The sequence below is a fragment of the Miniopterus natalensis genome, chromosome 17 (assembly GCF_054644295.1).
Source record: "Miniopterus natalensis isolate mMinNat1 chromosome 17, mMinNat1.hap1, whole genome shotgun sequence".
NCBI lineage: Eukaryota > Metazoa > Chordata > Mammalia > Chiroptera > Miniopteridae > Miniopterus > Miniopterus natalensis.
In genome coordinates, this window is record NC_142097.1 from 42582125 (window position 1) to 42605917 (window position 23793).

The 23793-nt window shown below is 60.9% G+C and overlaps 1 protein-coding gene across 1 annotated transcript in view; it reads left to right on the forward strand.

Moving 5' to 3' along the window:
- The first annotated feature begins 123 nt into the window (after nt 1-123).
- Nucleotides 124-23793, forward strand: part of MYO15B (myosin XVB) — a 28929-nt gene continuing 5259 nt past the window's right edge. The window contains 49 exon segments of the mRNA XM_087825762.1: nt 124-2207; nt 2599-2662; nt 2886-2995; nt 3163-3241; nt 3563-3685; nt 3909-4012; nt 4173-4236; nt 4397-4510; nt 4650-4811; nt 5414-5527; nt 5642-5700; nt 5777-5909; nt 6895-6990; nt 7244-7375; nt 9154-9279; nt 10772-10849; nt 11089-11204; nt 11293-11338; nt 11487-11611; nt 12041-12158; nt 12410-12573; nt 14030-14123; nt 14788-14844; nt 15142-15199; nt 15409-15539; nt 16195-16290; nt 16384-16619; nt 16698-16876; nt 17083-17155; nt 17581-17742; nt 17978-18078; nt 18171-18247; nt 18379-18463; nt 18654-18752; nt 18891-19000; nt 19098-19265; nt 19487-19565; nt 19734-19838; nt 19915-20158; nt 20235-20325; nt 20451-20667; nt 21130-21242; nt 21481-21540; nt 22050-22125; nt 22259-22377; nt 22554-22672; nt 22742-22889; nt 23133-23244; nt 23352-23521. Coding sequence (XP_087681888.1) covers nt 124-2207; nt 2599-2662; nt 2886-2995; nt 3163-3241; nt 3563-3685; nt 3909-4012; nt 4173-4236; nt 4397-4510; nt 4650-4811; nt 5414-5527; nt 5642-5700; nt 5777-5909; nt 6895-6990; nt 7244-7375; nt 9154-9279; nt 10772-10849; nt 11089-11204; nt 11293-11338; nt 11487-11611; nt 12041-12158; nt 12410-12573; nt 14030-14123; nt 14788-14844; nt 15142-15199; nt 15409-15539; nt 16195-16290; nt 16384-16619; nt 16698-16876; nt 17083-17155; nt 17581-17742; nt 17978-18078; nt 18171-18247; nt 18379-18463; nt 18654-18752; nt 18891-19000; nt 19098-19265; nt 19487-19565; nt 19734-19838; nt 19915-20158; nt 20235-20325; nt 20451-20667; nt 21130-21242; nt 21481-21540; nt 22050-22125; nt 22259-22377; nt 22554-22672; nt 22742-22889; nt 23133-23244; nt 23352-23521 — 7590 coding nt within the window.

Here is a 23793-nt window from a genome sequence, read left to right on the forward strand (position 1 = left end):
GATGAGCCTGGAGACCCCGCGGGAGCCGAGCCCGGGTGGCGCACTGCGCGGGGCTGAGGCAGCCGGGTCCGAGGGAAGGGGAGGAGAGAAGGCACCAGGAAGCCCCTCTTCACTGCCCCCGCCATGGGCGGGAGAAAAGGCAAAGCGCCCCGGTGCCCCGAGGGGCCTGAGAGGCGGGACTCGGGGGAGCAGGAGTCCGGGTCCGCCAGCGCGGGCGGCGCGCCCCGCGGGGAACGCCGACGGGGCGGCGGAAAGGCCGGAGGATCGAGACCCGTCTCGGAGCCCGCCGCCGCCGGAGCCCAGGGGACCCCTGGTGGCCGCAGGAAGCCCGCCGCCGAGGGGGCCGGCGGCTGCGGACGCCCAGGGGCTGGGTCTCCACCAGCGGCCCAGGGGAGACGGGGCAGCGCGAGACGCCCGGGGCGCGCGCCTAAGGAGAGCCGCGAGCCCGGGGACAGCCGCGGGGGGCGCCCGCAGGATGACGGTCTCCCCCGGGGAGAAGGGAGGACGGGCGAGCACGGCCGGCGCAGGAGGAGGCGAAAAGGGCGGGGACCCTCGGCGAGGCGGGGCCGCCGAGAGCCTCGGAGCCTCGACGGGGACACGTCGGGCGGAGACCCGGGCGGCTCCGGCGCCGACAGCGAAGCCCGAGAGGACCGGGAAAGCGGCAACCAGAGCGGCGGGGCTCCCGAGCTGGGGCCCAACTCAGAGCAAAACGACGCGGGCTCGGGAGGCACCCAGGCCGGGCCGGAGGCGGCGCTGGAGCAGGGCGAGCCCCGGAGCAGCGACGGCGGGAGCGGCCACGAGCCGCGCCCCGAACCCCGGAGCCGGGAAGGGTCGTTGGGGTTGGGGACAGGGCCCCAGGCAGCCACTGAGGATTCCGGGACAGACACGGACTGGAGTCCGGAGGAGGCCGGGTCTGGACGGGGCCCGCGGACAGCCCCAGGACCCGGGAGCCGGGTCACGGAGGCCGAAGAGGCTGAGCCGGGCTGGAAAGGCACGACCTCCGGCTCCCTCGAGGGCATCCTCGCGGGCATCCCCAAGAGCTCGCGGGCTTCTCGGGACCCCAGGCAGGCCGGGGACACAAGGGACAAGGGGGCGCAGCCGGAGACTGAGCCCGGAGGAGCCAAGGCCTCGACTGCCAGGGCTCCGCGCCTCCAGGTCGTCGAGGTGTTGGGGAAGGTGCCAGCAGCGGGGAGCGACAGCGACAGCGACAGCGAGGCAGGGGGTGCAGGGGGAGACGGGCCGGGGGACCCAGCGCCGCTGGCCGCCCTCGTGGCGCTCCACCGGCTCCGCGCGAAGGCCCCACCAGGCCCCGCTCCCCAGGCCGCGGGTCCCCGTGGCACCGGCCTCAAGAAGAGGCTCCTTCGCGTGGCCCAGGCCCTGGGCCTCCTGCGGTGGCTGTGGCGTCTGCTCGGGCTGCGCGCACGCGAGGGGCGGGAGGCGGAGCCGCGCGCGGGCCAGGGCGCCGGGGCGGGGTCGCGGGCAGGCGAGGGGCGGGGTCGCGGGCCGGCGCCGCCGCGCCGTCTAGGGCTGCGCCTGGCGGGCCTGGTGGGGCTGGGGGCACGGCCGAGGGCTCCCCCTGGCGGCAGCCAGAGCTCCCCGCAGGCCGCCAAGAGCCCCGCCGGCCGCGACCCTTCCAAGGACCCCGGCGCGACTCCGGACCCTAAGTTTGCGGTCGTGTTCCCGAGAATCCACGGGGCGGGGAGGGCGCCGAGCGGCCCGAGCTCAGAGGGCGCATCCGCGGACGCCCCCGCCGGGGAGGGGCGCGTATGGCCTCGTGCGGGGGCCTCCAGGGGCGGCGAGGGGCGCAGGGCGAGCGGAGGAGGGGAGGCCGGGCCGCGCCGCGGTTCTCTCCTCGGCCAGACTCCCCCCGACGAGCCCCCGCTGGGCGGGAGCGGCTCCGGCAGCGAAGCGGAGCCCGAGAGCTTGGAAGCCGAGGCCCCGCTGCACTGGGCGCAGGGCTCCGACGCCCGCGAGGACCCCGGGCTTGGCACAGACACGCTGCTGCCCCGACTCACTTTGGAGAGGCGCCCGGGCCCCTGTCGGTCCCAGAGGGAGCGATGGGAGCCCGAGGACGAAGCTGAGGAAGCGCTGGAGAGGGACCTGGAGCTGAGCCTTGGGTCGGGCCTGGGGGCGCTGTCCTTTCCCGGTGCCGACGGCAGGAGCCCAGGCGCCGCCCTGGAGGACACCGAGGACCTGGCCCGGCTGCGGTGAGTGCGCGCGGTTCCAACCCTGCCAGGGCTGGGCCACGTAGCTCCGCACATCGCACCCTGCCGCAGTTTTTATGAAATGCAGGGGCGGTTTTGCCTCGCTGAAGGTCGTCAGGCTGGCAGGGGCAGGTGAGGGATGGAAATCAGATGCCCCTGCTTGGAACTTCCTGCTCTGATTGGCACAAAGCTGCCCTCCGAGTCGGCAGGGCCCTGCTCGGAAGCCCCCTTGGGGGCGGGTAACTTAGCAGCCCAGCCCCTGTGCTGTGGATGGGGCTCTGGGAGGGCCCACGACTTGCCCCAAATGTCTCTGCAGCCAGTGGCAGCAATCCCCAGGGACCTCCCCGCACCCCCACCCCCAACTCTCTGCTCCCCCACCGTGCTGTCCCCACAGACCGCTGTGTAACAGCTCCGTGCTGCTGTGTCTGAAGAAGAGGTTTCACCTGGGCCGAATCTACGTATGGGGGGACCCAGGGAGGGGACGGTGGGCTGGGACTCCCTTTCCCCTGGGATCAGAGGGCCCTCCAGCACCCCTGGAGCTTCTCTCTCCTTCCCCTTCCTGGGCTGGGTGCGGAACCCTCTCTGGGGCCAGGGTCTGGGCCGGGCGGCATGAGGGCCCCATCCCATTTGCATCCCCTGCTCCTTCCATGTTCTGGTGAGAGCTTCTGCTTTCTTCCCCAGACCTTTGGGGGGCCCCTCCTGCTCGCTCTGAACCCCCGCTGGCCCCTGCCTCTCTTCTCACCTGAGGTCCTGGCCACCTACCGCCCCAGGAAGGCCCCCAATACCACCCCGTAAGTGACTTTCCCCACCAACCTTTTGCTCACCTCTCCTGGCGGCTAAGCCCTAGCATGTCCCGTTGGCTGAGGTCCTAGGGATGGTGGGCACATCCTGCCTCCACCCGGGAGGGCCCCAGATGCCCCTGGCAACCTTCTCATCTGCCCCCTCCCTCTTTCCCCAGACACATCTTTGCCATCGTGGCATCGGCCTATAGCCTCTCTCAGAGCACTGGGCAGGGCACATGCATTCTCCTCAGGTGAGTGGTGGCTGCTGTTTGCCTGAACTGACAGGCGACACCAAGAGGGCTGGGAAGCGGAGGGGCGGGTGAGTCTGCATTGAAACTGCCCCTCTGCTCCACTGGTAGCAGCTCTGGACTTCCGAAGGGCTGTGGTCCTGGCTGAAGTCACCACATGTGCCCCTTGAATGAGGCACCTCAGCGACTTTCTTCTGTTGGTCTCCAGGCTCCGGGTCAATCTTTCTGCATTTTGGGGGGGCCTCCACTAGGGTGAATACCACTTCCAGTTGGGCATGTCCCCACTTCCTTGGCTCAATGGGGTTGTCCTATGGGCCCCTTCTTGGAGACCCTGCCAGCCCCTCCCTCTTGCAGTGGGCACAGCGGCTCAGGGAAGACAGAAGCTGCCAAACAGATCGTGCGGTTCCTAAGCAGCCTGGAGCAGGAGCAGATGAGGGACAGAGGGTGTCAGGTGAGGCCATTTCCCAGGACCATCCTTCTCCTTTGGGCCAGAAGAGTGGTCTTCAGGTCTCTGGGTTCTCCTCGGGGACAGCCCCAGGCATTGTCTACTGCGGGAACAAGGTAGGGTGGGCTAGACCAGCACGGTCCCAGGCACAGAGTGCCCTCAGCTGGGAGCCTGGTCAGCGGGCCCCACTGCTTCCTCTGGGGAAACTTGAATGCCCTTCCCCATCTAGCTGAACGATTTGCTGCCCTTGCTGGGCAGCTTTGGCCATGCCAAGACAGTCCTCAATGCCAACGCCAGTCGCTTCGGCCAGGTCTTATGCCTCTGCCTGCAGCAGTAAGTGATGGGGGTCCAGGTGGGCACAGGGGGCACCCACGATCAGTACCCTGGGAAGCTGAGACTGCTGCCCATGGGTCCAGCCCTTGGTGGATCCCATTCTGAGCGGGGCCCCTGGGTTGCACTCTGGGCACCCTCACCCAGTGTCCTGTGCCCACAGTGGGGTCATCGTGGGAGCTTCTGTGTCACACTATCTGCTTGAGACCTCGAGGGTGGTGTTCCAGGTAATACCCATCCTGCGGCTCCTAGAGTGGGAAAGAGGGAGGGGCCACTGGGGGGCTGTGGTCCCCAAGCCCCAGACCAGCCTTCCCCAGGACTTTCCTTGCTGTCTCGGGGCACAGGACAAGGCCACTCTTTCCCCTAAGCCAGTCCTTCTCCCCCAAGGCCCAGACTGAGCGGAGTTTCCATGTTTTTTACGAGCTGCTGACAGGGCTGGACCCCATGGAACGGGAGCAGCTGTCCCTGCAGGAGCCGGAGACTTACTACTACCTCAACCAGGTGGGGACAAGGTCCACACAAAGCGGGCAGCAGGGCCTGCCCAGGGAGGGGTCTCGGTGCAGGAGTCTGAAGAGGAGCCGGAGTAGAGCAAGGCTGTGGGTGGCCAGGCCCTGCTCCCCACCCCTGCTGTGCTTTGCAGGGCCGGGCCTGCAGGCTCCAGGGCAAGGAGGATGCCCAGGACTTCACAGCACTGGTGAAGGCCCTGCAGGCGCTGGGCTTGTGCCCTGAGGAGTTGACTGCAGTCTGGGCCATGCTGGCCACCATCCTGCAGCTGGGCAACATCTGCTTCTCCTCATCAGAGGTGCGCTCCCCTGAGGCGAGGGGCCCATGGGGCTTGTTTTCGTAATCAGCAGCAATAGCGACGCCCTACACATGTATGTGGGAGACTGCAAAGCCCTGGGCCACCCTTGGGCCTCCCTGCTGTCCTGGAGATCAGGCAGAGCCCCATCGTCTAGAGGAGAAAAACAGGTCTGGAATTTTGGCATCTGTGCCACTGCCTGACCCCCTCAGCTGCTACCCCCAGGAAGCATTCCTGGTACTAACTGAGCAGCTGTTAAGTACCAGGCACATATGTTAAGTACCAGGCACATATGTTAAGTACCAGGCACATATGTTATGCAGTTCTCAGGACAACACTGGAGCATAAGGAGTGTGTTTCCACTTTTGCAATAAGACAGTGGAGGTTCAGAGAGGAGAGACTTGTCAGGCAGGCCAGCTAGTGAAGAGGTAAAGTCAGGACTCACACTCAGGGCCCTCAGACTCCAGAGCCGGCTCCTACCAGCCCAGATCTATCTATCTTTGGGTAACAGGGCAGCTGCCAGGCAAAGCAAGGCCCAGCCTCCACACTGGGACGTGGCCATTGCATAAGCAGAGCTCTCCCTCCTCCCTCCTTCTTCTGTCCAGAGGGAGTCCCAGGAGGTGGCTGCCCTGTCCAGCTGGGCTGAGATCCACACAGCAGCCCGGTTGCTGCGGGTGCCGCCCGAGCGCCTGGAGGGGGCTGTCACCAGGAGGGTCATGGTGAGCTCGGGGGTTCTGGGGAGGTGTGGGCACGGCCAGACCCCCTGATGGCTTGCTGAGTGCCCATGCGGGCCTTGGGCCTGACATACCACGAGCACACTCTCTGCCCTCCAGGAGACTCCTTATGGCCCGGCCTCAAGATCCCTACCCGTGGAGAGTGCCATTGATGCCAGGTGGCCCTGGGGGCAGGAGAGAGCCACAGCCTTCCCTGGTACCCTGCTGCATGTGGCTCACACACCATGCCCACAGGGATGCCCTGGCCAAGGCCCTGTACTCACGGCTCTTCACCTGGCTTCTGGAGAAGACCAACACGCTGCTGGCCCCCCCCGGGGAGGGAGGCAGCATGAACACCATCACTGTCGTGGACGTCTATGGCTTTGAGGTCGCTCCTCGGGTGGGGCCCCGGACGGGGTGCCCACCTCATCCTGATTATTTCTGGGGGCCCCAGTAGTTCTAGCTTCCCTGGGAGGGGCACTCATGAGCTGCTTGCCTGCCTGGCCCTGAGATGCTCCACGGGACAGCTGCACACTCCATGGGTACAGCCACTCTGCCCTGCTCTGTCTAGTCCTGACGCCGCCTCTGGAGAGCCCTGTCCTCCTTGGCTTCGCAGAGTCCTACAGGAGCCTCCAAGGCAGCGGAAGATGAAGGCCCTAGGATGGGTCAGCCCTCGGCCTCACCTCCCATGCACTAAGAGCCCTCAAATCCCCCTGACTTTCGTAAGCTCTTCACCCCTTCCCAGAGGATCCTGCCTCCTCAGGGCAGGGAGGAGGGGGCCAGAATAAGAGGCAGCCCCACCCTGAGTCCCTGCATGGGCCCTGTTCACTGACCCCTGCCCTCTCCTGTTCTCCAGTATGTCCTTGGTGACCATGAGGTGTGTGTGTGTGTGTGTGTGTGTGTGTGTGTGCATGTGCATGTGTGTTTTAGAGCGTGTCAAAACCCTCTGAACAAAGCTACAAGAAGTGAGGGCTCTGCTGGGCTTACTGGGGGGCACAGAGGAAGGAGTCTGTAATCCCTCCAGGAGGAATGTCGGAAGACTTCTTGGAGGCGGTAGCCTGGAGCCCTGCTTATGAGGATGTGGGATTCAGAGAGCCAGTGGGCTAGGTCATAGGCAAAGGAGTCTTCCAGACCACAGGGTGTCTGTGACCAGAGGCCTCACGGCTCAGTCATGCTGAGGCAGAGGGCAGGGGTGTGGAATCCTAGAGGGAGGCCTATGGCCTTTGCACTTGACCCTGCAGGATGCAGCATCAGCCGTGGGGCACCACTCCTCCCTGAGTGCTGGGAGGGGAATGAAGGGCGCCAGGCCCCCCACACCTGCCTGGTGCCTCCACCTCGGGTGGGTGCCCACCTCACTGCCCATGTGCCCCCAGGCACTGCGGGTGAATGGCCTAGAGCAACTGTGCAACAACCTCGCCAGTGAGCGTCTCCAGCTCTTCTCCAGCCAGATGCTGCTGGCCCAGGAGGAGGTGAGGGGACTTGGGCGTGGATGTGGCAGGGGGACACCCAGCTATTTCCCCGAACAGAGGCCATTTCTGGGAAAGAGAGAGCACTGCTCTGAGAGTTCTACCCCAAAGCCTGCTTGCTGTGGGCCGTCTTGGTCCTTCTGAACCTCAATTTTCTCATCTGTAAAATGGGATAGCCATCCTCGCTGTGGCTCAGATGAGGTCCCCCACGAATGTGGGTGGGCTCTGTAAACGGCCAAATGCTGGCTGTTCCCAGGAGGAGTGCCGGCGAGAGTTGCTGCCCTGGGTGCCCATCCCCCAGCCTCCGAGGGAGTCCTGCCTGGACCTCCTGGTAGACCAGCCCCACAGCCTCCTGAGTATCCTGGATGCCCAGACCTGGCTGTCCCAGGTGAGCCCCCAGTGGCAAGGACAAGGAGTGGGGGAGCAATAAGGCAATGGGTCCAGAGATGCTGCCCACGAACCTTCAGTACAGCTTGAGAAGGCAGTGGCCAAACTGCGTTCAAATCCTGTGCTGAATGATCTTGAGCAAGATGTCTGACCTCTCTGAGGTTCCTCAAGTCCTCACTACAGAAGGAGGACGGTAGTGTCTGAGGGGCATAGTGGTGGGGACTGAGCGGGCTCATGGGAGGCATGCCAGGGCCAGTAGGGGCCAACCCTCAGGACCACGGTGCATGCATTCCTCAAATACTGACTGCCCTCCACCTGCCCTACTTATTAGCTCCCCGTTACTCTCCAGCCTCTGCCTTCCTTATCATTTATAACACGTGTGTCCATGAGCAATTGCATTGCATGTTTACTCATTGACTCTTCTAAAATAATGGGGGCCCTCGTCTGAAGGGTTTTAGCCCTATCTGTAGTGCCTGGCACACGGCCTAGAGTGCACTGAATATTAAATGAATGAACGAATATGTGTGCCAGGAATTGTTCTAGGGTTAAAAAGGCAAGCAAAAACAGACCCAGCCCCTCCATTAGAGCCCGCAGTGCAGCAGGAGAGGCGTTAATGAACGGTAAGCCGCACCTGTCTGGCCCTGCGGATGGACGTGCCGGGCACGAGAGCACGTGTGCGGCTTGGGCCTCTGGGATCTAGGCTGTTTGAGCTAAGTAACCATGACCCCGGATGGTGACCCCCCCACTCATTTTCCCATTTAGAGGTTGAAAATAATGGTAGTCAAATGTGATAATATTTCATTGATCAATGTAATATTAATATAAAAGTATTAATATGTAGCCCTGGTCAGTGTGGCTCAGCTGGTTGGAGCATCGTTCTGTGCACTGAAAGGTCCCAGGTTTGGTTCCTAGTCAGGGCACATACCCAGGTTTCGGGTTCGATCCCCGGTTAGGGTGCATATGGGAGGCAACTGAGCAGTGTTTCTCCCTCTCCCTTTCTCTCTCTTTAAAATCAATAAAAACATATACTCAGGCGAGGATTCAAAAAAATGTATTAATGTGTAACAGATATAAGTTTATTATTATAACAACATATTATATTAGTACGTAACATTCATTTATTAACATACATATTTGAAATCTCTTACCAAATCAACGCAGTGTGTTAATTCATAAATGATTGCTTTTCCCGGTTCAGATTCCGTTCAGTTTTATGAAAACTAGTCTCAGGCGTCTGACATCCCAGGGCCACTTCTGGAATCACCCAGCAAGGTTTTCTTAGGCCTGCAACTTTTCGAGCCTGGGTGGGGTGTTGACCCCGAGCCGCTCCCCCGAGCCGCACGTCCCACCTACAGAGCCCTGAGCGGGTGGGTGTTCCCACGCGTTTGTGTTATATGGCCCTTAGCTCCGCGGAATAACCTCTTGCTGGGTTGCTTTTTAAAAGTATTTTTAAAAAGGCTTGCGTAGAAACGCCTGGAGCCGCGAGACCATCCTCCCAGGAGTGATTGCTGGGGGTCTTAAAGTCCCCCATTCCTTTTAAATGACCGGTGTTGACCGCCTGAGGCGGCGGTGTCTGGGAGGCAGTGTCTTTCTCAACAGCACTTTGTCGTCCAGTCGCTGGGAACGACAGAGGCGCGCTCCCTGAGTCTAAGGCCTCGGATACGGGGCGACTCTGCCTATCAGCGGGTCTGGGAAACAAGGGAAGCCCCCCTCGTGTTCACTGTGAGCCCGGGCATAGGTGGGAAGCCCGGGCCTGAGGGCAGCCGTCTCTCTTCTCAGGCCACAGACCACACCTTTCTCCAGAAGTGCCACTATCACCACGGCGCCCACCCCTGCTACGCCAAGCCCCACCTGCCCCTTCCTATCTTCACCGTGAGGCATTACGCGGGGACTGTCACCTATCAGGTATCGGGATGAATCAGGGACAGGCTCCAGGGTGAATCAGTGAGGGAACTGTGACCCTGATGTTTCCTTTCGAACGTGAGTCACCTGACAGGTGACAGGAGTGGGTGAGGGGAGGCCCCTTCCAAGGCTTGCCCTCGGCCCCAGCCAGTTCTGGGTGAGCGTTAGGGGGCGGGGGGATCAAGGCCGAGGGACCCTCCAGACCACGAGGAGCTGAGCTCAGGACCTGGCTCTGACAACCTCAGGCAGTCTGCTCTCCTCTGAGCCCCGACTTCTGTTCTCATCTGTAACACGGGAGTGGCCATCTGTCCCCCAGCTTTGTCACACGCTGGGTGCTCGCCGAAGGGGTTTTTCCCCTTGCGAGGGGACAGGGGTGTGCCAGTGTCTGTTTGGTCTCCACTTCCAGTTCTTTGGGTCTGTACCTGGAAGTGGAATGGCTGGATCACACGGTCATCCTGTGTTTAGATTTTTGAGGAGCCACCAAAGAGTTTTCCTCAGCGGCTGCACCATTTCACGTTCCCACCAGCGTGATGAGGGTTCCGATTTCCCTACATTTTTGTCAAAATTTGTTATTTTCCATTTTTGTTTTTTTTTTAATTATAACCATCGTAGTGGGTGTGAACGGTATCTCACTGTGGTTTTTATTTGCGTTTCCCTGATGATTAACGGTGCTGAGAATCTTTTTGTGTGCTTCTGGGGTATTTGTATAGCTTTGGAGAAATGTCTCTTCAAGGCCTTTACCCATTTTTGAATCGAGTTGTTTGTTTTTTTTCTTGTTGAGTCGTAGGAGTTCTGAATAGTAATCCCTTATCTGATAGGTAATATTTTCTCCCATTCTGTGGGGTGTCTTTTTGCTCTCTTAATAATAGCTTTTGGTGCACAAAAGCTTTTAATTTTGATGAAATCTAATTAAATACTTTTTTCTTGCCTGGCTGGTGTGGCTCAAAGGTTGAGTGTTGACCAGGAGATTCCCGGTCAGGGCACAGGCCCGGGTTGCGGGCTCGATCCCCAGTTGGGGGCGTGCAGGAGGCAGCCGATCAATGACTCTCATCACTGATGTTTCTATCTCTCTCCCTCTCCCTTCCTCTCACTGAAATCAATAAAAAAATATTGTTTTTAAATGAAGCTCTTAAAAATATATACTTTTTTCTTTTGTTGCCTGTGCTTTTGGTGCTGTTTTCCAGAGACTGTTGGCAAATCCAGTGTCATGAAGCTTTCTCCCCATGTTTTCTTCTTAGCGTTTTACAGTTTCAGGCCTTGCATTTAGGTCTTTGCCCCATTCACTTTGAGTTAAATTTTGTACATGGTGTGAGAGAAGAGTCCAATTTTATTCTTTTGCATGTGGATTTCCAATTTTCCCAGCACAATTCGTGAAAGAGACAGAGGTGGCCTTTTAACTCAGAGGGGAGAGGCTGGATTATTGACAAAGGGACCAACCTCCACACCAGCCTTCTCTCCTTGCCTTTCTCTCCCTTCCCCACATTGTCTTTTGCAGGTTCACAAATTTTTAAACAGAAACCGGGATCATCTTGACCCTGCCGTGGTAGAAATGCTTGCCCAGAGCCAGCTCCAGGTGCCGCTGCCAGCCCTGCGGCTCCCACCCCTCCACACTCTGTCCCCCCATTCTGCCCTTCTTCCCTGGACACTCTTGCTCAAGGGGCTTGCCCTCAAGCCCCTGGCACCTTGGACCATGGCCTGAGCTTGCCGGGGCTGGACGCTATGGGCTGGCCCATCCAGGCTCCCCGGGGTGAGGGCAGGCTGGGCTATGGACAAGCCCCGGAGGGAAGCCGCTCAGCCCCCTCTCTCCCACAGTTGGTGGGCAGCCTATTCCAGGAAGCAGAGCCCCCGGTCAGGGGAGGGCGAGGCAAACCCACACTGGCCTCTCGATTCCAGCAGTCCCTGGGGGACCTCATAGCCCAGCTGGGCAGGTCAGAACAATGCCCCCCCCCCACCCAATGGCAGGGAGTTGGATGGGAGACTGATCTGTACCCCAGTGACCTTCTCTCCACCCATCAGGAGCCGTGTCTATTTCATCCAATGCCTCAACCCCAACCCCGGAAAGGTGAGCTCCCCAAGCACCTGGCCCCAGAGCCCTCCCACCCCTGCCCTGCCCTTCTCAGCCCCCTCCCCCCTCTTTGTGCCCTGCCCTGCATTTCCCTAGCTTGAGCCCCTTGACTCCACCTCTTATTGGCTCTGTCCCATGGCCACAGCTTCCAGGCCTCTTTGATGTGGGCCACGTGGCCAAGCAGCTGCACCAGGCAGGTACCCTGGAGGCCGTCAGTGCCCGCAGTGCCAACTTCCCTGTGCGTGTGCCCTTCCAGACCTTCCTGGCCAGGTAGGGCTCCAGGATGGGGGCAGCCAAAGGCCCATGCACCTCAGGGATAAGACTCATGAGAAAGGCCCCCTGGAGTGGCTGGTCAACCTGGGGTTCCTTCCCGGTGGAGGTGGACCACTTTCCCAGGGGTCCTGGGCCTGGCACCCAACCCTTCCCTTCATTCTTCTCTCTTTCACCTTCTCTCCCTCCATCTCTCTCTCCTTTCACTATTCACTGTCCATCTACCCCTTTATACCTCCGGGAGTTCATCTGCCCCTCCTCCATTCAGCAAAACTCTCCTGGGTGCCTAGCACATAGTAGGTGCTTTCCAATTTCCAAATCATGTCAAATGACTTAGAGCCTGAATAGACACCTGGGGGCTTGGGTGTCAGTCAGCTGTGGAGGGAGGTTTATGCTGTGCTTGTTCCAACCTTGACTGTCCTCCGGCAGGTTCCGGACCCTGGGGACAGGGGTGCTGGGAGAGCCCTCTGACAGGGAGAGGTGTGGCGCCATCCTGAGCCAGGTGTTAGGGGCTGAGTCGTCCCTCTGTCACCTTGGATCCACCCAGGTGGGTGTGTGTGCAAAGGGGCGGGCATGGCTGGGAAGGGAGAGGCGTATTCCGGAACAAACCCAGGGTTTGATGGCCCTTCTGGGTAGTCGGGAGATGGAGTGGGGCTGGGTGGCAGGTGTCCTGGGCACCCAGGAGAGTAGATTCTCTGGCCGGAAGGGAGGAAGCTGAGGGCTCAGGCGAAGGGCAGGGTGGGCCTGGCCCCTGGCACCCACACCTGGCCTGACTCCAGCCCACGCCTCTGCCCCCAGATCCTGCTGCAGGAGCCGGGCTGGCAGCAACTGGAGCAGCACTGGGCCCAGCGTCGCTCCCAGGCGCTGCTTATCCTGCACCGCGGCCTCCGGGCCTGCATCTCCCACCAGCGCCTCCGCCTCCTGCCGCGGATGCAGGCTCGTGTGCGGGGGCTCCAGGCCAGGTCTGCAGGGGTGGGGTGAGGCCCCGGGCCTCTTCAAGGTGGTGGGGCAGGATTGGGGAGACATAAGATCTCAAGGCAAGTGTCCCGGCCCCAGTGCCATTCCATCTGCACTGGCTCCTCCTGGACGGCATCCCGCCCACACCCATGTAGCCTCTGCTTGAATACCCCCAGTCACAGGACGCTCATCTGTTGAAGCCTCCCAAACCTGCAGCCTTGACTCCTTGAGTGTTCTGTTTTCTAGTCTATTCTTTACTCTGCAGCAAGAATGATATTTTATTTTTTTGTTCTTGTTGTTAACCCTCACCCAAGGATATTTTTTCCATTGATTTTTAGAGAGAGTGGAAGGGAGGGGAGGGGAGAGAGAAAGCGAGAGAGAGAGAGAGAGAGAGAGACATCAGTGTAAGAGTGAAACACCGAACTGCCGCCTCCTGCACGCCCCCAACCTGGGGATTGAGCCCCCAACCTGGGCATGTGCCCCAACCGGGAATCAAACGGGACGGCGCCCAACCAGCTGAGCCAAACCGGCCAGGGCTACAGGTTTATTTTTAAGGGTTTATCTTGCTCAGGGCTCCTTCTTTGAGAAGTCTAGTCTTATACTGGAAAATTCTCAAAGACATTTTATCTGAACATTGTCTCTGCCAGGATCTTCTATTAGATTTTCAGTGACGTCATTTTTTCCCCATTTTTAGAGGTTCTGCTTCTTAAATAATAATATTCCAGGCCTTATTGAAATGCAAATGAGTTAACACAAATACTGTTAGTCTGTTTGATTTCAAAATGAGAAGGTGGTCAGATATTTCTACCATAAGAATAATTTGCCTAACAATCTAGAAATCACAAGTCAAACTATTTATTGTCTTGGGTTGCAGAAATGCAGTGTTTTGTGAGTCAACATGTCTCCATTTAAAAATACATAGTAATATGCCATGCACCATTCTAAATACTTATGTGTATAAAAATCCTCATTTTTATGGATAACAGAACTAAAACCCGGAGCGGTAACTAAATAGGAGGGGAGCCCGGCTGGCGTGGCTCAGGGGTTGAGCATCGACCTAGGATCCAGGAGACTGCAGTTCGATTCCCGGTCAGGGCACATGCAGGGTTGCGGGTTCGATACCCAGTGGGGGGCGTGCAGGAGGCAGCTAATCAGTGACTCCCTCATCATTGATGTTTCTCTCTCTCTCCCTCGCCCTCTCCCTTCCTCTCTCTGAAATCAATAAAAAATACATTTTAAATAACTAAATAAACAAACAAAATAGGAGGGGAATGATCCCAGGGAGTCAGCTCCGGAGTCTAAGGTCATAAAAAGTGACCCCTTCTGCAGAGCATTCTGCCCTTTTCCTGTTGCCTCCGTGAAGCCCCCGGGGCCTTCAGCTTTTACATTCATGTCTTGGCTCGGAGGATTCGGGCACCGGGTGTAAGTTCGGACTCCTCCCCACCCGTTCCTGGCCTCCAGGAAGCGGTACCTCCGGCGGCGGGCGGCCCTGGGGCAGCTGAACACGGTCCTGCTGGCAGCCCGGCCCCTGCTCTGGAGAAGGCGGAGGCTGCAGGTGAGGCGCTGCCTGCAGCTCAGGGTAGAAGCCAGGTACCTTGCTGGCCTAGCTGGCTGAGTCCCGACGGTGTCCACCCTCCTAGCCCAACCGCTCAAGGTCACGGCCTCGGGCCACTGCTGGTCAAGCTCTTCCCACTTCTGTCTGCCTGGCCAGGTTAGGCTGGGGCCTCCGGGAAGTCACTGCCTTCCTTCATCCCTGCCCGTCCCCCCAGGCCCACTGTCCCCTCCCTGCCTGAAGCATCTTCCATCCCCTCTGGCCCTCCCTGGGGCCCACCCGCTCCCCTCTCTTACCAGATGACTCCTAGCTGAGGGCCATAAAGCAGCTCAAAGGGCAGTGCCCACATACTGCCCCTCTCTGGCCCCTCCCTGGCTGGACTTTGTCCCCTGAGACCATTCCTTCCTGTCTTCCTGCCCTCCTGCCCTCTTCCTGCTGCCCTGACGGACAGGCAGTGATATCCGCAGAGCTCAGCTGGTGAGGGCTCAGGCGGCTGGGGGCAGGCAGCTGGCCCCTCTGGGTCTGTGCTCGTTCCTCTGCCCGCCTGTGTTGGGGCCTCCAGGGGGCAAGAGGGGGCAGCTGAACTGCCCCGCTGGGGAGGAGCTGCCAGGAGGCTCGGGGTGGCTCCTCTCGAGAACATCAGCTCCTGCTGCATTTGCCCCGACAGCTTGGGCATTGGTCTGGCTGGCACGACGGCGGGTCCTCCGAGAGCGTGCCAAGCATGGTAGGTGCCTGGAAGCTGGAGGGTGTTGCTGGGTTATGAACCTGATGAAACTAGCATAGCTTGGGGGGAGTATGGGATACCAGGGGGACCGGCATGGGTCTTGTCCCTCGAGGGCATCTGTTGTGCCCCCTGAGAAGAGGTCTGGATGCCCTTGGTGTTCCTCTGAGGGCTCCTGGGACCCTGTTTGTGTGAGTGTCCAGGGTCTTTGGAGGGGAAGTTTATGGACCAGGGGTAAGGAGGAACACTGGGTGCCTGAGCCCCTTCCTTAGCATCTGGTCAATGACGCCTCCTTGACAGGAGCTGGAGCGCCTGGAGATCCCCGCCGAGCTGGCCCTCATGCTGAGAAAAGAGGAAGGTGAGTGCGGCTTGGCTGGTGTCGCTCTTCCCGTGACCCCTCTGTTGTTTAGAGAGGGTCCGTCGCTGTGGTCCCTCCCTCTGGTGCTCCAGGCTCCCCTGAGAGCTCACTGCCCAGCTCCTTCTGCAGGGGGCTAGGGGCTGAGGGTGAGGGCTGGAGGTGGTACCAGAGCCAGGTGCCTAACCTGGGCGTTTCTGGGCTGCCTTCAGGCCGTCAGCACGCACTGGCCCAGAGCATCACCGAGGCCAAGCCCCCAGAAGTTCCTGCCCGGCCCAGCCTAACGCTGCCACCGGACATCGACCAGTTTCCCTTCTCCAGCTTCATCCCCATCGGCTTTCAGGTGGGCCCCCCAGGCTTCAGCTCTTCCTGGCTGATGCCCACAGTTCCCCAGATGTTAGCCCCCACCCCGCAAAGGCTGTCTATCCCTCTGCCTCCACCCACCCCCCTCCCTCTCCCGTCCTGGGCATTGTGAACACAGCTGCATTGCTCGGAAACTGTCCACTGAACCTAAATGACTCACTCTCGAGTGTTACTCAGATCTGGGATGCCACACCTGTGTCACACCTGTGGCAGTGCCCTGCTGTTGAGCTCTTGTTAAAGCATGTGTAATGACCAGGGACACTGTCCAGGCAGCAGCGTTGGACTCAAAACTGGACATAGAATAGAATCCCAGTTTTGTTAGAAACAACAGTGGGGGTGGTGATGGCTGTATTTGTGCCAAGAACTAGAAAGCAAAAGGCTAAAGCACTAACTGGTTGTGTCTGAAGGTGGAACGGTGGTGGTTTTTATTATCCTTTTCATGTTTTCTGCACACATGGGCATCGATTTTCTAATCAGAACAAGCAATTAAGCTGCATTTTAAAGATGGTTTTCCACGCCAGTCCTCCTTTCCCCCTCTCCCAGAGTGATGCTCCCGTGGGCTCCCCCAGGCTGTCTCCAGCAGTTCGGCACAGAGCAGCCCTGCTCAGGCACTGGGTCACCCTCCTTCCTTGCAGGAGCCATCTCTGCCCAGCCCTGGGCAGCTTCTGGCTAAGCCCCTGACCCGACTGGACGGTGAGAACCCTCAGCATGCCCTGGATATTAACAAAGTGGTAAGTGACACATCAGGGAGGGGACAGGCTCCTGGATGCTGGTTGGGACCGTGAGCCCAAATATCCTGCCCTCGCCTGGTGTTGTGTCTGCAGATGCTGAGGCTCCTGGGGGATGAGTCCCTGCCAGCCTGGCAGGAACAGACCATGGGCACGTACCTGGTGAGGCAGGGGCAGCGCCGGCCAGGGCTGCGAGATGAGCTCTTCAGCCAGCTCGTGGCCCAGCTTTGGCACAACCCCAGTGAGCAGCAGAGCCAGCGCGGCTGGGCCCTCATGGCGATCCTGCTCAGCGCCTTTCCCCCAACGCCCGCCCTTCAGAAGCCGCTGCTCAAGTAAGCGGCTTGGCAGGTGGAGGCCCGGGGGGTGAGGTCCGCAGGCCGCCCCCCCACAGCCCTGTGCTGTCCCTGCAGATTTGTGTCCGACCACGCCCCCAGCGGGATGGCAGCACTGTGCCAGCACAAGCTGCTGGGGGCCCTGGAGCAGACGCGGCTAGCCCCCGGGACCACCCGCACCCACCCACCCACTCAGCTCGAGTGGACAGCCGGATGGCGGCGAGGCCGCATGGTGCTGGACGTCTTCACTCTCAACGGTGATGCCCGCCTCCTGCTAAGGCCTCCCCAGGCCCACGGAGGAGCCAGCCCTGCCCCTCCCCCTCCCTGGGCCCCCCTCCTGCCTCACCCCAAGACCCCAGTCTCCCTTCTGGCCTTTCTTTTGGAGCCCCGTGGGGACAGCAGCCCCTTCCCAGCGGGGTGAACCTTGCGCTCTCACTCTTGGTCTCCCACCCTCGGCCCGCAGATGAGTGCTGCTCAGCAGAGGTGGAGTCCTGGATCACGGGGGAGCAATTTGCCGGGTGGATTCTGCAGAGCAGGTACAGGGGCCTGTGATGAGGACAGTGCAGCCAGCACTGAGCGTGTCCGGTCCGCCTCCTGAGTCCCCCCTCCTCCCAGCCCCCTCTCCCACCGAGCACCCCCGCAGCTGCTCCCCGCAGGGTGTGCGGGGTAAGCGGGCAGGGTCCGGACAGTAGATTCCAGATGGGGGGTGAGAGTGGAGATGATACATACGGTCCACGTTCCAATTAAGGTGAACAAATAAACGTGTGTGTCAGAGCTGGTATGTAAGTAGAAGGGTTGTGAGCTGCAAATAAGGGAACCTGTCTGAGCCACCTGAGTCCTCACCCAGGTTCCTGTCCCCTTCTGCGGCTCTCACCCCTTGGCCACCCTCAGACCCTTGCCCTTTCAGACAGTCATCTGCCTGGCTGATCACACCCCTAATGTGTACCCCTGTCCCACCCAGAGGCGTGGAGGGGCCCCCCCGTGGCTGGTCCGTGTCACTGCATTCCGGGGACTCCTGGCAGGACTTGGCTGGCTGTGACTTCGTGCTGGACCTGATAGGGGAGACCGAGGACCTGGGGGATCCTGCTGGTCCCCCCAGCTACCCAATTGCTCCCCGAAGCTTGTAGGTGCCCCCCCAGCACCCCTATCCCCAGCCTGCCCCTGTCCCTATCTTGGCCCCCGCAGCTACCTCATCAAACCCTGGGGTTTACAGGTACTGCCACAGGTCCAGCCCCCCCCCCCAAAGCCTCCTCCCACTTTGTGGGGACAATCCCCATGGCAGCTTCTATACTTTGCCTCAGCCTGGGCACTGCCCCCAACCCAGGTACCCTCTTAGCTGGGTCCACTATCTCCTGCAGAGCCGAGGACATCCCTCCTGCCCCTGGCATCCAGGCCCCCTCACTGTCCCTAGGTCCCCCTCCAGGTCCAGCCCCAGCACTACCTAGCAGGGGCCACACAGGTAAGGCTGGGAGTGGGCACACTGAGGTTGGCAGAGTGCTGGGAATGGTGGTGCCGCAGGTGGGTGACACTGACCCTCCTCCGGCTCCACAGGTGAGTCCCGGACCTCAGGAAGCCTGGATAGCTACTTGGACAACATCTTCGAGCCAGTGCTCTCCCCAGGCCTCAGCGTGAGTGTCCTGTACACATATCCCACCCCACCCCTGCCCCTACCCCTGCCCCACTGGGGCCTCTGCTGCCCCTCCCATCTCCCCCAGGGCTCTAGCTCTGACCTTATGACCTATAACCTTTGTCCCTTCAGGATCTGGAGCAAGTCAGGGCTCTGAGCAGCCGCATGAAGGGAGGGGGCTCCATCGGGCCCATGCAGCAAGGAAGCTACCCCATGAGTGAGTATGGGGCTGAGCACCCATCCAGGGTTTGCCTGGCCCAGCAGCACAGGCAGGCATGGCCTAGGACCCCTAGATCTGGGGTCAGAGCTCCAGCCAGCACCCTGGGCCTGTACTCTTCGCCTGGAGCTGGAGGGAGGTGATCCGTGGGCCCACATAGGGACCAACCTGGAGGGCCCTGTTCCCTCAGTGTACCCAGGGATGATGCAGATGCCTGGATACCAGCCGGCTATGATGCCTGCACCCATGCCCATGATGCCAGCAATGGGCGGAGTCCCTGCCATGCCAGGTAAGTCTGGGCTGGGGCACTGGGTCCCTTTTCAGGCAGGGACTGGAGGATGGAGGGTCCTGCCAGGGGCACAGTGGGCAGAGGGCTTGGAACTTGGCCCGGGTGCTCACCTGCCCTGCCCACCTGCCATACTCGCAGCCATGGTGATGCCGCCACAGCCACAACCACAGCCCTTGCTTCCCAGCATGGACGCAAGGCAGCTGGCGACTCAGCAGCAGAACTTCATCAACCAGCAGGCGCTGATCCTGGTGAGGGTGGGCAGGGCTCCCAGATTGCCTGGTGGGAACAGGTCTGTGGGGTGGGGCCAGGCCAGCTCTTACCTGGCACCCCTCTCCTCCCCCTCAGGCCCAGCAGATGACTGCCCAGGCCATGTCCCTGTCACTAGAGCAGCAGACACAGCAGCTCCAGCGTCAGCGCCAGGCAACTCCAGCCGTTGCCCCCAAGCCCAAGAAGCCCCAAGCCCCCCGAGAGGAGCCAGAACCTGAACTGGAGCTGGTGGGTGCCTTCCTGAGGGTGAGGAGAGGCTAGGCAAAGGGCAGTTCTAGATGGGCAGCAGGTTCCACGGCTGCAGGGATGAAAGATACAGGGTCAAGGGAGTGGGAAGATGCAGAAAAGATGCCATCGGACCCCAGTCCCAGGGATCGAGGGATTCACTGTGAGAGTGGCAGCTTGGCTGGCAGGGCTGTTCCCTCACTTCCCCTTCCTGCCTGCATACCTCGCAGGAGACCTCGCAGGAGACTTCTCAGGAGACCTCGCAGGACGAAGGCAGGCACAAGAGCTTCCAGCAGAAACGGAACTATTTCCAGAAGATGGGTGAGGGGACTTGGGGTGGCAGGCCCATGGAGAAGTTCCGCCACAGCTCCAGCCTGACTAGGGGACAGTGGGGCGCACTCCACTCCCCTGGGTCTATGTGGCCTGTCCAGGAGCATGGGTGGGCCAACCAGATGGATGTGACAGTCAGGGCCATCTGGGCACTTACAGGGCAGCAGCAGATCAAGGTGAAGATGGTGAAGCCTCCGGCCAAGGTGCAGATCCCCCGAGGGGAGGAGCAGTTGGAGGAGCAGGAAGAGGAGGAACCCAGAGCAGGTGGTAGGGAGATGGGGAAGGGCCTGGCTTTACGGTTTTGCACAGGGCCTCACGCGTTTCCTCTCCTCCTGGTCAGTGCCATCTCCTCCGGCCCCAGTAGTGAAGAAGCCACTGACACAAGGTGGGACCAAAGCTGTACTGAAGGCTGAGGCAGAGCCGGCCCAGGAGGCGGAGCCTGGCCGTGGTCCCAGGCAGGCGCAGAGCAGACATGCAGTAGAGAGCTCGGACCGCCCGAGCCAACCTAGCAGGGAGATCCGTAACATCATCCGCATGTACCAGAGCCGCCCAGCCCCTGTGCCTGTGCCTGTGCAGCCGACCAGGTGGGCCTGGGGTGGCTGGCACTGCCCACTCCCCAGGGAGAAACCCTGCAGACTGCTGACCTTTTCCTCCTCTCAGGAAGCCCCCCCAACCTTTCCTGAAGAAAAACAACCCTAAGGACGAGGCTCTGGCTAAGCTGGGGATCAGTGGTGCCCACTCGCCCTCCTCGGTGAGGCCCATCCCGTCCCATCCAGGGCACAGCTGCTCTGCTCACAGTCCAAGGCTCTCAGGGGTCAACTTGGCCTTCTCCCAAGACACAGCTTATGTTGTGTGCGTTCTCTATCGCCTCCACAGATGCTGTCCCCCAGCCCAGGGAAGGGCCCTCCACCGGCTGTGGCCCCTCGACCCAAGGCCTCACCACGGCTCAGGACCTCCAACTCCATCAGGGAGAAGCAGGGGCCCCTTCAGCAGCTGTTCGGCCAGAACCCACCCACTGGCCATGCACCCCCACTTCCACCAGCACCCCCACTGCTTCCACCTGGGGACTCGGCGACCCCTTCAGCTGGGCCTTGTGGTAAGGAACCCCACGACCCCATGCAGTGGGCTTCCTGGGGTAGGGGCAGGATTCCCAACAGCCTCTCAGTGCTCGCTGGTGGCTGAAGACAGCTGCTCTGGCTTCTGGACTTTGGAGCCCCAGCTTCCGCATTCCCACCCAGGGCAGGGCCCAGGTGCCCCCGTGACCTTTCTGGCACTGAGGAACTGTCACACACAGGGTGTTGTCCTTGACTCAGAGCTAAGAGCTCTGTCAGAAATTTAATGGCCCTACTGATGTGGTCACAGAGAGCCCTGGAATGTCAGGGACAGCAGGGAAAGTCTGAGGCAGGAGATGGGACTGTGGGCAGGGACGAGGCAGCGGAGAGTGAGCGGATGGGCCTCTTAGGGCCACAGGGAAGTGAGTATCTTCTCTCCCTGAGCCCTGTCATTCTGGCTCTGGCCTCTCCTCACCGACACCCTCGGCACCCCCCTCTTCCAGGCAGGACAGAGCCCATGGGGGACCAGGGGATCAGCACCCAGCTGCTCCTGCCCTCTGGCAGCGTGTGCTTCTCCTATACCAGTGCGCCCTGGAGGCTGTTCCTGCGCAAGGAGGTAGGCATGAGCGCAGGCCGCAGCCTGGCCTCTCTGGGTGGGGCGGGGGTGGCAGGCTGTGCAGGACCTAGCTGGGGACCCCAGCATCTGCTTTCCCCACACACAAACACAGGGAGGGGCTGCCCCGCGACCCACCTCTTCAGGCTGGTTTTCTGCCTGCCTGGGAGGCAGAGGTGGGGCAGGAAGGGGCTGCGCAGGGGCACCAGGTCTGCTCTCGCTCACCCATGCCCTCCTCTAGGTCTTCTACCCCCGGGAGAACTTCAGCCATCCCTACAACCTCAGGCTCCTCTGTGAGCAGGTGAGAGCACAGCGCGTCTGCGATGTGTCCAGACAGGCCGCATCCACACCCAGGCCAGGTTACTGCCAGCGCGAGGGCAGGATCTCCGCCGGCACTCGCGGGCACTTGCTGCGTTCAAGCCCTGCTTCCTTGATGCAACCCTCACAGCGTCCCTACGAGGAAGGACCGTTCTTGGTCCATAACAAGGATTAAAAGTAGTGTATACAGTACCCAACATGGGCTGAGCACACAGTAGGTGCTCACTGGATGCTCCTAGGACTGTGCCTGTCTCCCAGATCTCCAGTAGCCTCCCCAAGTTCTTCTTCAGGGAAACTCACTCCCCCTGACCAAGGAACAGCAGGAAGTTGGGAGAGGCAGGTGGAGCTCTGGGTGGCCAAGGCCCTGGGCTTGGAAGCCCCACACCCCTCCCTGCTCCATCTATGCCCACGGGCTCCCCAGCCTTTCCTCCATGCGTGGTGCTTTCGTGGTGGCCTCAGGGCCTAGTGGTGACCACCTGGCTCTGCCCCTAGATCCTGAGGGACACCTTTTCTGAGTCCTGCACCCGGATCTCCCAGGATGAGCGGTGGAAAATGAAAGACCTGCTGGGTATGGTCCAGGGACCCTAGAGTCAGGGAACTGGGATGCTGGGGGCTGGGCCTGCCTGGAGGGAGAGAACAAACTCTGGGGTCCCTCCTCGTGAGGGAGCCTCAGGACAGTCCGGGGCTGTTCCTGCCTGCAGGAGACCTGGAGGTGGGTCTGGACTCACTGGACACCACTGAGGACAGTGTCAAGAAGCGTATCGTGGTGGCCGCTAGGGACAACTGGGCCAATTACTTCTCCCGCATCTTCCCCGTCTCGGTCAGTGAGGTGGGGGTAGGGCTGGGGATGACAGCGCCCCGTATGGACCGAGGCACACGGCTTGGGCCTTCTGCAGCAGGGATGGGAGTTGGGGGCGGGGGCAGTGGAAAGATAAAGGCATCTTGGATGGTGGAGGGGACCCCACAGCCTGTCTGTGACCTCCACCTTCTGGGCAGGGCGAGAGTGGCAGCAATGTGCAGCTGCTGGGCGTGTCGCACCGGGGCCTGAGGCTGCTCAAGGTGACCCAGGGCCCCAGCATCTACACCCCCCAGCTGAAGACTCTCTGCTCATACAGGTGAGCTTGGGCTTGTGAGGGGATAGGGGGTGAGATGGCCCCCAGCTCATGCCCCCACCCTGTGTGCAGCTTTGCTGAGGTGCTGGGTGTGGAGTGCCTAGGTGACTCCACCCTGGAGCTGACGCTGAAGAGTGAGCAGCTAGTGCTGCACACGGCCGGGGCCCGGGCCGGGGCCATCAAGGCCATGGTGGAGCTCTTCCTGGGCGAGCTCAAGAAGGCAAGCCTGGGCCCGGGGGGGCGGGGGGGGCTCCCTGTGCTTCATGGTGCCCTGTCTGGGTTGGCTGGCCTCGGGCTATTGGCCAAGCTCCTCCAAGCTGCCTGGGGTGGGGCTGGGAGTTCCAGCTGGGTCTCTGGGGTGCTAAGGTGGGAATGAGGCCAATGGGGGGGCAGGTAGGGCAGGCGGGACAGGGGTCACAGGCAGGTTAGCTACTCCTTCGCCTGCTTACCCTCCTGCCTGCAGGACTCTGGCTACATGGTCGCCTTGCGAAGCTACGTCACTGATGACTGCAGCCTCCTGAGCTTCCACCGCGGGGACCTCATCAAGCTGCTGCCAGCGACCAATCTGGAGCCAGGTCTCTCCAGGGGCAAGCAGGGCGCGGACAAGGAGGGTGGCACGTGGGGAGGCTCCGAGGGCAGGGGGCCGGGCGGCTGAGGAGCCGTCCTTTCACGTGCCTTCCAGGCTGGCAGTTTGGCTCCACCGGGGGCCGCTCCGGACTCTTCCCTGTGGACATCGTGCAGCCGGCTGCTGCCCCCGACTTCTCCTTCTCCCCGGGGCGGAGCGCTGACCGGCGCAAGAGTCAGCTGCTGCTCGGAGAGCCGGGCCCAGCTCAGAGGGAAAGGGTGCTGGAGGTGAGGGAGACAGGAGAGAAGTAGGAGTCAGGAAGGAAAGGGCTCCGTTGCCCCAGAGCAGTGAGGATCACCCTGCCACCCTCTCCTAGTTTCTGGCCTCATCTCCCCAGCAGGACTGTGAGCTCCCTGCGGGCAGGGGCTGCGCTGTCTGCCCCTCGAGTGTCCCTGGTGGGGCTTAGTTCAGTGCTGCCCTAGAAGATGCTCAATAAAAAGCTCTTGGCTCTCCTGACTGGTGGTGTGCTCATTGCAGCTGCTCTGCCTGCTCCTCTAGG